The 13,958-nt window shown below is 42.1% G+C and overlaps 1 protein-coding gene across 22 annotated transcripts in view; it reads left to right on the top strand.

Moving 5' to 3' along the window:
• SLC28A2 (solute carrier family 28 member 2) overlaps positions 1 to 13,958 on the top strand; it is a 75,912-nt gene that overhangs the window by 36,456 nt on the left and 25,498 nt on the right. For 15 of the 22 annotated variants that reach the window (XM_032297577.1, XM_032297572.1, XM_032297584.1 and 12 more), the window contains 3 exons: positions 2,145 to 2,243; positions 2,523 to 2,634; positions 5,568 to 7,368. In XM_032297577.1, coding sequence (XP_032153468.1) covers positions 2,145 to 2,243; positions 2,523 to 2,634; positions 5,568 to 5,685 — 329 coding nt within the window. In that variant the 3' untranslated portion in view covers positions 5,686 to 7,368. Of the gene's footprint in view, positions 1 to 185; positions 233 to 2,144; positions 2,244 to 2,522; positions 2,635 to 2,771; positions 2,965 to 5,567; positions 7,369 to 13,958 lie in introns of those variants that run through there. The other 7 variants (XR_004274901.1, XR_004274900.1, XR_004274902.1 and 4 more) reach the window with 4 other exon arrangements.

Here is a 13,958-nt window from a genome sequence, read left to right as displayed (position 1 = left end):
GGCTAATTTTATTTTCATTTTCTCTATGAGGAAGAAAACATAATGATATTATTTCTATTTTGTCATTAAATTGGAATAGAGCATATATAAGATCTCTCTTCCTCCCTCCCTCTCTGCTGCCTCTTTCTCTCTCTCTTTTCTTTTCTTCTTTCCTTTCTTTTTGACAGTCTCATTCTGTTGCCCAGGCTGGAGTGCAGTGGTGTGATCTCAGCTCATTTCAACCTCCACCTCCTGGGTCCAAGCCTTTCTCGTGCCTCAGCCTCCTGAGCAGCTGAAATTACAAGTGTGTGCCACCAAGCCCATTATTCTTTTTTTTCGTATTTTTAGAAGAAACAGAGTTTCACCATGTTGGCCAAGCTGGTCTTGAACTCAAGTGATCTGTCACTGTGGTCTCCGAAAATGTTGGGATTACAGGTGTGAGCCACTGCACCTGGCCTTGTATTTTATTCAGTAGTGAAGACACTTTTTTTTTTCCTTTTTTTTTTTTTTTTGAGACTGAGTTTCGCTCTTGTTGCCCAGGCTGGAGTGCAATGGCGCGATCTCGGCTCACCGCAACCTCCGCCTCCTGGGTTCAGGCAATTCTCCTGCCTCAGCCTCCTGAGTAGCTGGGATTACAGGCACGCGCCACCATGCCCAGCTGATTTTTTGTATTTTTAGTAGAGATGGGGTTTCACTATGTTGACCAGGATGGTCTCAATCTCTCGACCTCGTGATCCACCCGCCTCGGCCTCCCAAAGTGCTGGGATTACAGGCGTGAGCCACCGCGCCCGGCGAAGACACTTTTTGAAATTAGGCTGCTCATTAGTTGTCTTCAATGGAAGCACAAGAAATTAAAACAAATAAAAGCAGCAGGCACATAAGGCAGATAGAAAGTAAGGGAGAGTAGTATAAAGTGTTGGATTTAAATCTGCAAGTACAAATGTTAAAGGAGTGGGTCTTTGAAGCAGACATAGATCTGTTTAGGCTGTTGGAGATACTGCTGGATGGGGGTGACGGGTGGAGGAATAATATGAGGAAAGTGGAATTGTCCTTGAGTGCAGGGGCACAGGGATGACTAGCAGATCCCAAGTTTGGAAGATCCAAGTTAGAAATGGGTCTCAGGCTGGATGTGGTGGCTCACGCCTATAATCCCAACACTTGAAGGCCAATGCAGGAGAATTGCTTGCTATAGGAGTTTGAGAGCAGCCTGGGGCCAACATAGTGAGATTCTGTCTCTACAAATAATTTAAAAATTAGCTGGGCATGTTTGCACGTATGCCTGTAGTCCTAGCTACTCAGGAGGCTGAGGTGGGAGGACTGCTTGAACCCAAATAGAGGCTACAGTAAGCTGTGATGGTACCATTGCACTCTGGTATGGATGACAGGGGGAGGTCCTGTAGAAAGAAAAAAAGAAGGTAAGGAAAGAAAGGAAGGAAGGAAGGATAGAAGGAAGGAAGGAAGGAAGGAAGGATGGAAGGAAGGAAGGAAGGAAGGAAGGAATGAATCTTGGAATATATTATAATAAATATAGCTCAGTGTGTCCCTTTTTAAAGGCAATTATATTCTGAGGTAGTCATTTAATTCATGTATTTGGTAGCCAATTTAATTTAAGGGGGAAATAATTCCCTTCCAATTTACCTTTTCCTCTTCTGTTAAACACCTGTCTACATTGTTCTAGTCTTGATGCCTGATTACTGTCTGATTATGAGATTGCCATCTAGTAGTGGGATATGCATGCATTGTGTGGCTAAGTCTTAGGTGAGTGTTGCTTTCCTTAGCCCTGTGTCTCAAAATAGTTCATCTAATTCTGGTCCAGGCTTAAGAGTGCACATCTCAAGCAGCGAACGCCAGGCATTTGTACCTGTCTGGATCAATCCAGAGCCTTGCTTGATCCAGATACATCTCGGGTATGTTCACAGAACCATTAAAGTGAGGGTCAGACACTCAATCCTTGATCTGAGGGAAGTCTAAGTTAGTGATCCCTCAGGACAAATGTATACACACACTTCTTAGGGCAACACTGGCCAGTCTCAGGTGGATGGTAATAAGGATGCTCTTCATCAGCTGTGTTTTGTTCCTCTGCTTTCTTCTAAGTCGGGACTCATGGGATTTACCTGATTGCCTGGTGGGAAAAAGCTTTAATTATTTTATTTTATTGTCTGCAGCATCAATAGTACCTCACCGGAAGAGTGACTTGTCCAAGGTTGTGGTCAGAGCCCTCTTCACAGGGGCCTGTGTATCCCTTATCAGTGCCTGTGTGGCAGGTAGGTGCCTCAGCCCTGATGGAGATACTGCTGCATAAGGGTGATGGTTGGAGGAATAATATGAGGAAGGTGGAATTGTCCTTGAGTACAGGGGCAGCAGAGATCACTTCCCTAGATCATGACAGGATGTCTTTCGGAATGTTGATTTACCCATCGATTCCACAGAAACATGGCAAAGGCACCTAATCAACAGTGTCCTCAATTCGTACAGAAAGAATGAAGAGCCTTGAGAAGCATGTGTCAAATCTTTCCCTTGGTATCTCTGTCTCCTTTATCCAGGAATCCTCTATGTCCCCAGGGGAGCTGAAGCTGACTGTGTCTCCTTCCTAAACACAAGTTTCACCAATAGAACCTACGAGACCTACGTGTGCTGCAGAGGGCTCTTTCAGAGGTGAGCACCAGGACCCCATTCCCTTTTCTTACCCATGGTCCTCAGGTCTCCAGGGTAATCCTGTTGAGATTGAATAGTGTATGAGAAGGGCTGTGGGCACTGGTAATGGCCTTGATCAGTGTTCTTTTCTCTTATAGAGTGCATCTTCATTATTAGCTTAGTATGCTCCAGTGACAGGGTTTACCTGTGTTGGCGGGCTACTGAGAAGCAGAGCAGCAAGGGAAGAAGTAAAGAAGAATGCTTTCACTGATAAGAAATTACTCTACTGGCTGGGCATGGTGGCTTACACATCCAATCCCACAATCTGGGAGGCCAAAGCGGGAGTATTGCTTGAGTCCAGGAGTTCAAGACAAGCCTGGGCAACATAGTGAGACCTTGTCTCTATTTTATGTTAAGTTTTAAAAAAGAAATTACTCTACTTATTGTGACTGGAATACAGACAGGTTATAGGTAAAGACCTAGCAATGGTTATAAGTGGCTAAAATATTATAGATTTCTTCAGACAGAAATGAAGACTGAGAGAGGATAAAGTTAAATTTATAAAATCATGATGAATACAGGTAGTGTAAAAATGAACTTGTTTACCAAAATCTAGAATATGAAAATAAGAGGATATATCATTAATCTAAAAGAACTAGTTTTGGAACACACAAAAGGAAGGATTTGAGGAACTAGAATGTTTGGTGCCTTCAGATCAAAAGGTGTGTGTGTATTGGTGGTAATATATGGGTGAGTGAAGGGAGTTGTGGGAAAAAAGGCTGAGAGATTATAAGAAGCCTTTTATGAAATTTAGGTTTTGACCTGCTGAATTCTGAACACTGGCATGATCAACTATGCTGTTTCAAAATATCATTCTGGTAGTCATTTGGATGACAGGGAGTCCAACAAATACCCTGCTGTAATAGTCCTAGTGAGAGACAGTAAGAATTGATACTAAGTGGATGTGAAGTTGGAGATACACTAGATCCAGTAGAATTAATAGGATTGGTCATTGGCTAGATAGGAGGAAGAGGTGGGGTGATGAAGAGGAAGGAGTCTCAAATGACTATCTTTTTTTCTGGCATGAGCAAGTGGGTCTAAAGAGTGCCATTCATTCACAGAAGAGGACTAGTTTCAGGAATGGGAGTAAAAGAGAGAGATTATGGCTTGATTCAGTTTTCATTTTGTATATTTTTTTAATTGAGATGGGGTCTCACTTGCTGCTTGGCCTGGTCTTGAACTCCTGGCCTCAAATGATCATCCCATCTTGTGCTCCCAAAATGCTGGGATTACAGGCCTGAGCCACCATGCCCAGCCTTAATTCAGTTTTTGATGTGTTAACTTGGAGGTATTTGCAGGAGCACCCTATGAAGGTACTCAAAAACCACCTCGGGTCTGGGCTTCCAGAGAGAAATCAGAGCTGGAGATACATTTTAAAGTTATCAGCCGGACACAGTGGCTCACACCTGTAATCCCAGCACTTTGGGAGGCTACGGCAGGAGGATTACTTAAGCTCAAGAGTTCAAGACCGGCCTGGGCAACATGGTGAAACCACATCTCTACTTAAAAAAAAAAAAAAAAAAAACAAAAAAAAAACACTAGCCTGGCATGGTAGTGTGTGCTGGTAGTCCCAGCTACTTGGAATGCTGAGGTGGCAGGATCACTTGAGCCCAGGAGTTAGAGGGTGCAATGAGCTGTGATCCACACCACTGCAGTCCAGTCTGGGTGACAGAATGAGACCCTGTCTCAAACAAACAAACAAACATTTGGAAGTTATTAAGTCATCTGTTCACCATATAGGTAGATATTCAGGTACTAGTTGCTTAACAGGTTACTGGGCCAAGTTAATGAATGGGGCCCCTCCTGTGTTTGGAGGTTATCATCAGAGAAGGCAACCAACATATTTTTTAAAAAATTCTTTTGATGCACTATTAAAGATGAGTTATGGCTGGGTGTGGTGGCTCATGCCTGTAATCCCAGCACTTTGGAAGGCCGAGGTGGGGGGATCGCCTCAGGTCAGCTGTTCAAGACCAACCTGATCAACATGATGAAACCCCGTCTTTACTAAAAATACAAAAATTAGCTGGGCGTAGTGGCGGGCGCCTATAATCTCAGCTACTTGGGAGGCTGAGGCAGGAGAATTGCTTGAACCTGGGAGGTGGAGGCTACAGAGAGCTGAGATTGTGCCATCGCACTCCAGCCTGGGTGACAGAGTGAGACTCCATCTCAAAAAAAAAAAAGATGAGTTATGAGCTGGAGTCATCATTGCTCTGGCATAGTTTGATTCTTTTTGTTTGTTTGAGACACAATCTTGTTCTGTTGCCCAGGCTGGAGTACAGTGGCACAATCTTGCCCCGGGCTCAAGCAATCCTCCCAGTTCAGCCTCCAAAGTAGCTGGGACTACAGGCCAGGTACACGTCACCATGCCTGGCTAATTTTACTTTTTGTAAAGACGAGCATTCATCATGTTGCCTGATTCTTATGTTCTTGTGGCATTTTGGTGGATTTCTAAAGCCACATACTAAAGATCATTAGCATCTAGAATATAAAAGATGTAATGTTTTTGTCCAATTAATTTATACTAATTTAGTGTAAGCTATTTTCAAGAGGAAGGCGGCCTTGGAATACCACCTTACTTTTTAGAATAAATTCAATATTAAATCATTATAAGTCATACACTCTGACTCAGGGATATCTGGAAATTTCCAAATGGACTGTGGTTAGGAATTGGGAAAAGGAACAGACACATAGTTTAGGGTTTCTTGCTAGTATTATCTTGGGAATGAATGAGAAAAGAAATGTAATTGGGTTTTGTTTATTTGGTCACGGCTGATGGATCCATTTACAGGTTTTTTTGTTTGTTTGTTTTCAGCTCCTTAGTATAACTTACTGGTATATTTTGTTGCTTTGTTCCTAACTGACCCAATATGTACCTCTCTGGATGTTCTTTGCAGTACTTCTCTGAATGGCACCAACCCTCCTTCTTTTTCTGGTCCCTGGGAAGACAAGGAGTTCAGTGCCATGGCCCTTAGTAACTGCTGTGGATTCTACAACAATACCATCTGTGCCTAAGGCTGCTTGATCCATTTCCCTAACAGTTTTGATCTTAACAGCTTTGTGATGGCAAAGGTGTTTACATACTCTGGTTTCCCACAACTAACTCAAGATCTTCAACAAGAAATGTAAAAGATTCATTTTGGTTTGCTGTATCCCAATAATGGAAAGTAGCTTTTGTTTTTCCATTATTTGGCTGAACCAAAAAAATGACATTCCTCATGGGCCCTGCCTGAACTTTTATTTGAAAAAATAAATATTATGATATCAAAAAAATCTTACAAATCTTGCTCCTAGTTGCCATCTTAAAAATATGTGATGCAGTATGCTATAAATGTGATTTAGTATGTAATGTGCCTGGGATGGGGGAGAAGCTCTATTTCTTAGCGTTGTGGATGAGACGGATTTTTATTACTGATGTTACATTTGAAAGGTATATGAATATTTAATGATAAGACTTTTCTGGTTGTCAAACATTTGTAAATCTAAAAACTTCTAAACATCATTACATAGTAAACAAAAAATACTTCCTGTATACTCAGGAAGACTTCTAAGGAATATGCAGTTCTTAAAGGTCATTACTTTGTTTTAGTATTCTGCTTTAGTGCCAGCCACATTTGCTCCAAGTTTATGGGGAATCCTTTAAAACAGAATTTTTAGTGGGAAGGGGGCCAATTTTGCTTTTCAGAAGGTATCTGACAATGTCTCCAGACATTATTGGTGACTTAAGTGGGAGGATGCTACTGACATCTAGTGAGTAGAGGCCAATATTGCTGCTAAAATTCCTATAACCAAAGGTCAGCCCTCCCACAACAAAGAATTCTCTGGTCCCAAATGTCAACAGTGCTGAGACTGAGAAAGTCTGATTCAAAATATTTATATTTATTATATTTAATATTATTTATTATATCAATATTAGAGCCTTAAGGAAGGGTTTCAAAAGGATATAGGAGTTCCTCAAAAAGTTAAACACAGAATTACCATATAGCCCCACAATTCTATTCCTACATATATATTCAAAAGAATTGAAACTAACTTCTCAAACAAGTACATGTACATGCATGTTCACAGTAGCACTATTCACAACAGCCAAAAATTGGAAACAGTCTAAATGTCTATCAATAGATAAACTGTGTTATGTACACACAATGGAATTTTATTCACTCATTTAAAAAAATGAAGTACTGATGTATGCTATGTAGAGAAACCCTGAAAACATGCTAAATTAAAGAAGCCAGATACAAAAGGCTTATTATTGTATGATTACATTTATATGAAATATTTAGAATATGTAAATCCATAGAGTCAGAATGGAGACTGGCAGTTGCCAGGGACTGGGGAAGAAGGGATTAAAGAGTAACTCCTTAACGAGTTTGGGGTTTTCCTTTGGGGTGACGGGAATGTTTTGGAACTAGATAGAAGTGGTGGTTGTGCAACACTGTGAATGTTCTGTCACTGAATTGTTCACTTCAAAATGGCTAAGTTTATGTTATGTGAATTTCACCTCAAAAAAAATTTTTTAGAAGGTTTCAGGTACTTGTATGTTCCCTTAGCTAATCTACCTCCTTCAATTTCCCAATCCTCTGAGCTCAGAACCACTTGGTCATCTTCTCAGTCTCCATTCCTATCCTCTCTCCCGTGTTTTCCAAACTTGACCGAAAAAGAAAGCTTCAATAAATTGTTTCTTGAACTACAGATGAATTTTACTCTATGCCTGGTTTATTTCTGAGAGGAAGTAAAATGCAATGGTTGGTGCTATTGGACACGAGGCCAGATTGCTTGAATTCTCATTCAAGCTCTGCCAGTTATCACTAAGGTGATCTTGGACAAGTTCCTTAACATCTCTGTGCCTTGGCATCCTCATCTATAAAATAAGGATAGTGGGACCCACCTTAGGGGTAAAGATAGTGACATTGTTGTAAGGGGATTATCTGTTTTCTGTTGCTTATAACAGAATGTATGAAACTAGGTAATTTATGAAGAATAATATTATAGTAATAGTATTATAAAGAAAAGGAATTTATTTCTTACCGTTAAGGAGGCTGAGAAGTCCAAGGTCAAGAGGCCGCACCTGGTGACAGCTTCTTGCCAGTAGGGACTCTGCAGAGTGAGGGGTAATGTAGGGCATCACATGGTGAGGGGGCTCAGAGTGCTAGCTCAGGTATCCTCTTCTTATAAACTCACCAATCCCTCTGCGTGATAACCCATTAACCCATGAATGGATTGGTCCATTCAGGATGGCAGAGCCCTCATGACCGAATCACCTCTTCAAGACCCCAGTTCTTAATATTGCCACGTTGGGTATTAAGTTTCAACATGAGTTTCCGAGGCAGCAATCAAACCACATTAGGGATCAAAACAGTGACTGCTCGCTGCGAGTCTAATGTATGGTTATTACTACTAGCTGCTACTAATAGCTATTACTATACTTACTTTAATACTATAGTAATACTATTATAGATTATAGTAGTAATAATGCTATTACCACGGTTAAGGTACCTGAGTTCATGGGTATCGATTTGTTGAGTAATGTATGAAATTCGGTTCACACAAGGAAGCATGAGAGATGGAGAGGGCTCTTTATCTTCCTCCAGGGCGAAGGCCAACTTTTTAATTCGGTTTTTAATTCTCGGGTTCTTAAAGTAAATCTGGTCTAAACCCTCCCTCTTAGACGGCTTCGCTGTAAATGCGGGAAGCATGCCAATCTTAACACCAGTGTCTGCAGAACACTATCCAAAGCAGGAGGGAACAGGAAAAACAAGAGCTGACAGAGTCCTCAAAAAACACCACAGGGCGAGGCGCTTCCGGGCGAGGCCGGAAGTGACCTAAGCGGGTTGGACCACTTGGGTTGGATGGAAGGGACAGTCAATCCTGGGAGGCCCCTAACTGGGACCAACCGGTCTCGGGCTCCGCCCTGGGGGCGGGGAAAACACGCCCACTCCGCGTTCTGGGCGGTTCTGCGGCGCCAGCGCATTGCGTCCGCAGCTAGTTTACCCGGGTTCTGATCCGGGACGCTGAGAGAAGAGCTGTCCCTGAGAGAAAAAGACGGAAGATTATGGAAAGGCGCTGTGTTAGGGGAGGAGTAGTGAGGAAAGGAGACCGCGGGGTTGAGGAGAGGAGAGAGTCAGGTTGCGTCACCGAATGGGCAGTCTGTTGTTTAAAGTATACCGTAAAGCCTCTCTGGTGCCTGTTGTTTACAACCTGCCCTTGTTGCTTAATGTGTATGGACATCTTTCTAGGCCAGTACTTGTAAAGCTACCTCATTTATTTTATTTATTTATTTGTTTATGGCAGGTTCTGGCTCTGTTGCCTAGGCTGGAGTGCAGTGGCACTATTTGGGCTCACTGCAGCTTCCCGTCCCAGGCTCAAGCAGTCCTCCTGCCTCAGCCTCCTGAGTTGCTGGGACCACAGGCATGTGCTAATTTTTTTATGATTGTAGAGATAGGGTCTCGCCGTGAACGTTGGTGTGTCCTGAAATTCACATGTTGAAATTCTACTTCCCCGGGGAGATATTAGGAGGCGGAACAAGAGGGTGGAGCTCTTACGGAAGGGATTAGGCCATGAGGGCGAAGCCATCATGAATGGAATTAGTGCTTTTATTAAAAAGGCCTGAGAAAGGTCCCTTGCCCCTTCTGCCATGTGAGGTTACAGTAAGATGATGGCTGTGAGATGATGAAGAGGAACTGGCCCTCATCAAACACCAGATCTTCTAGTGCCTTAATCTTGGACTTCCTATATCCAGAACTGTGAGAAATGAATTTCTTTTGTTTAAAAGACACCTAGTCAAAGGTATTTTTATCCTAGTAGCCTGTGCAGACTAAAGCAAATAGTTTCTCCATATCTCTATCATAAATTTCTTATGTTTCTTTTCAGTGGCACCTGGCTCCATGTCCTGTGTATGTCTGACTCCTAAAGGCCAGAGGTAGGCTCAGGGGTGGGGTTAGGGAATGGGTTGGGTCCAGCTGGTTGTTGATGAGGGTGGCCTGAGGGATTCAGACAGGAAGCTCCATGCCATGTTTATGGTGTAAGACCAAAGATCAGAACTGATGGAGCCAAATCTGTTGTCAGGTAATGGGAGCGATGTAAATCCAGGAACGGTAACAACTAGGTCATCAAATAGTTTCCTTTTTTTTTTTTTTTTGAGATGGGGTCTCACTCAGTCACCCAGGCTGGAGTGCAGTGGCGTGATCTTGGTTCACTGCAACCTCCATCTTCCAGGCTCAAGTGATCCTCCTCCCTCAGCCTCCTGAGTAGCTGGGACCACAAGTGCACCCCACCATGCCTGGCTAATTTTTGTAATTTTCTTAGAGGCAGAGTTCCGCCATGTTGCCCAGGCTGGTCTTGAACTCCTGAGCTCAAGTGGTCTACCTGTCTCGTCTTCCCAAGGTCACCACACCCAGACAGGTCATCAAAGAGTTTCAACACAATTGCCAGACACTCATGATAAACATCTATCATCAACAGGAAAGCATAGTTTAGGAAATTGATACAAAATTACCTAAATATATGTTACTGCTAATATTTTTATTAGATTGATATCAGTTTCTATTTTTAAAAACTCAGCTCTTGCTTCCAGACAAGTAAATGGTGTATTTCTTTAGAGCCCAAAATGTGCTTTGTCACTGTCTCAAGGTTCATACCTCTCACATTCATCAGTAGATTTCCCTTGACTATAAAAATCCTTTCCATAAATTCAAAGCAGGAATCAAAACATAATATTGAAGCAGTTTAACAAATACGGCGTGGAGTTTTTTTTGCTGAAGTCATATTTCCACTTGTCAAGAGCTGTTGTTCCCTGAAGGGAAGTAAACATTATGACTGTGGCATTGAGTGCCTGATTAAGAAAAATGGGAGGAGAGAGCCTTGTTTTCCATGGCGACAAGACTTACATTTGAATTATTCATCAAATGAAGAATATTTATTTATGATTAACCAAACTCAGAGGACAATGTCATGAATTTCCCACAGAAAATATATTCTTCAGACACTTGACAGTTGAGGACTCCTGTATTGATGGTTTCACAAGCAAATGTATGACTCTGTGAATGGGCAAACTATCTTTGAGCTATGTCGCTATGATTTATAGAACAAAAATCACTATCAATTTATTTCCTTGGTAGGTTTCAGAGACAAGTTAAATATTTAAAAGAATGTTTTAGGGTGGCTAGAGAATGCAAGGCATTATCACCAGTCATATTTCTATAAAAGCAGTGCACTCCATTGCATAATTATTTGCTGCCTAGATGGTGGTTGTCATTCTTGTGGATTGACTGCCCTGTGCTGCTGTGGACCACAGCTCTTGGCACTGTTGAGTTGCTTAGATTTGGCTATGTCAGTGTGCGACTGAGCACAATGGTACTTAACAAAGGCTTAGAAGGGATGGGGGACATGCTCCTACCAGCCATATCATGTAAGAATCACACACACAAAATTAACTTAATTACTATTCATAATAATAGCTAACATTTACTGAGTGCCTACTGACTACCAGGCATTGGATATTACTTGACCAAATTCTCACAAAAACGCTACGAGGTCTCATAGTCATAAAGTCACAGCCACAGCCCTTGCTGCTAACCTGCCCCCACACACCGAGGGGCCCCCGTGTAGTTCTGACTAGGAGGAAAGACTGAAGCACATTGGCCAAAATGGACTGCAGAGGCTTTGCCCTCCTAAGAAGCTGCTTAGAGGAATGGGTACTACAACCCCGAAGTGTGGGAGAGTTCATGTCTAGAGTAGGGTAAACCTTGACCACTGAGACAGGAGACAAAAAGAAGCCAGCATTGTTCACCTTTCCTCCTGTGAGAGGCAGTAGCTTCATATGTACTCTGTGGAGATCCCTGGAAGACCAGGCAAATGTCTTTGTTTGCAATGAAGCTATGGCCATCTTGGTAGCACATCTCTTTTTTTGTTTTTACATCTTCCCTACTCACTTCTTTTTTCTCCTCATGCTTCCCTGCCGTTTTACCAGTCAATAAAACAGTCATAAAAATGTACATACCTTTGCTTTAAACTTTGTTTTCTTGAGACAATAGGTTCAAAAATGCTAGTACCAGGAGCAGTCTTTAAAAGCAGACCCTTACAGATGGGATTTTAGAGACTAGCCCACCTATCTAAAGGCAATCAGAACTGTTTTCTGGGTGGTAAACAGGATAGTAATAACCCTTCCATGTGGGGGCATGCATGACAGTTACTAAAGCTTAACTGGGATGAGTTGCAGATAGAAGATAAGGAATTAGAATATTATGTGGATGCTGTATTTGATTAGTATGAGAGCAATAATAATAATACAGAATGGGGAATAGACTGACTGCTCTTGAGAGCTTTGGAAGTCTTGCAAAAAGAAAATAATAACACTCAACTAACAGAACAAAGGTAAATACGATTACCATAATGGACAGCAATACCAGTATGACAATGAAGATGCCTTGTCCCATAAAGATTTTTGACAATAATCAATAGATTTGAGTATTCCTAGGGTTAAGACAGATGGACAGCCATGTAGGGTATTAATTGATTTATAAAATAAATGCATGAATTGATAAGCAGAAGGCTGATACCAGCCATTATAATGGAACATTGTTATCCCTCAGCTAGTTTCCAAATCTAAGTCAGTTTACAAACCCAGAGCCCACTGATTGAAGGGGAGGCTGAGTCACCTTGAGAAGGAAACTGCAAAACTACCGTAAGGATATACATTAATATTTTTAGAATCCATCTCTAAAAGGACCAGTGACATTTTCCAAAGACAACTACAATGGGTAAAGGAGAATACCTAGATGTTCTGAGAGCCAGTATCAGGGAACCTGAAATGTTATGCTCTGTAGTTAGATTGGTGGTTTCCTGAGTAAAGGTGATGAATAGACTCCCTGGCTCAAGATTATATTACAGTGTATCCAGAGATTTTGTAAACTGGCCTTATGTTTATGTCCCTGGCTTCTGAAAGTATAATTTAGACAGATACACTTAAAAGCTAGGAAAATTGTCACTTTGATTTTCTGAACTGTGAAATAAACTTCTTTAAGATAGGAAAGGCCACATAGAAGCCCCCAGGCTACCTCCTGCCCTTGGGTAAGTTACTAAATCAGGCTGGACATGGTGGCTCACGCCTATGATCCCAGAACTTTGAGAGGCCGAGGCGGGTGGATTACCTGAGGTCAGGAGTTCAAGACCAGCCTGGCCAACATGGTGAAACACTGTCTCTGCCAAATATACAAAAATTAGCCAGGTGTAGTGGCACACACCTGTAATCCCAGCTACTGGGGAAGCTGAGGCAAGAGAATCGTTTGAACCCAGGAGGTGGAGTTTGCAGTGAGCTGAGATGGTGCCACTGCACTTCAGCCTGGGCAACAAAGTGAGACTATGTTTCAAAAAAAAAAAAAAAAGGAGAGAAGAAAACACAACCTCAGAAGCAAATGTGTCAAAAGCACGTAAGGTACTTGATGCATCCTGCTTCTCAGATCCAATTAGCATAATGCAATCAAAATGATGAAACTACCATATTGTGCTGTGAGCTACCAAGACAATCAAAATCCCATCCAGTATACTTCGACAGAGATCAGGAGAGTTAACATAGGCCGGAGGCAAGACAGTCAAGTGTACTACTCTTCTTGTCAAGTAATTCTTTTGCTTCTCCCAATTGATTGGGCTCTCTAACAGGGAGGGGCATGTTGGCCAGGCTGGTCTCAAACTCCTGACCTCAAGTGATTCACCCACATCAGCCTCCCAAAGTGCCGGGATTATAGGTGTGAGCCACCTTGCCCAGCCTCTTCTCTGCTTTCAGTTGCTAAAAACTAAAATTTTGTACTGACAGGGATAGGAATTAGAAGTTAGAACTTTTATAGCCAATTGCTGCTTTGACTTTAACTCTTAGCCAAAATTCCTTAGAAAACAAGGCCTGCAGAGCAAATGCTTATATGCTAATGCTTTGTTAGGAGTACCATGCCAGAGTAGCAAAGGGAAAATAGCAGTATGGCAGGGAAACAGGGAAAACAAAGTGTTAGATCCCATGTAAGCACACTTACCAGTCCTCATTTCATCTGGTACGTCTGAAGTGTGACCCTTCCAGCGACCCCTTCCTTCTTGAAGTGTCTTTGTTTCCTTTACACACACACTTTCTTACCTCCCACCTCTCTGACTGCCTGTTTTCTGTTTGCTTCATTAGCTCATCTTTCTCCACTTGCTTCTTATATGCTGAGTATTTTCAGGGATTTTGTCTATGTACTTTTCTTACTCCCTTACTAATGTATTGATTCACAAAGCAACTTTAGAACTCTCCCTCCCTCCCCCCC

Source organism: Sapajus apella, unplaced genomic scaffold (genome assembly GCF_009761245.1).
Source record: "Sapajus apella isolate SASKATOON/1434 unplaced genomic scaffold, GSC_monkey_1.0 scaffold37, whole genome shotgun sequence".
NCBI lineage: Eukaryota > Metazoa > Chordata > Mammalia > Primates > Cebidae > Sapajus > Sapajus apella.
The sequence above is the reverse complement of the archived record's forward strand: the minus strand, read 5'-3'. Positions and strand labels throughout refer to the sequence as shown.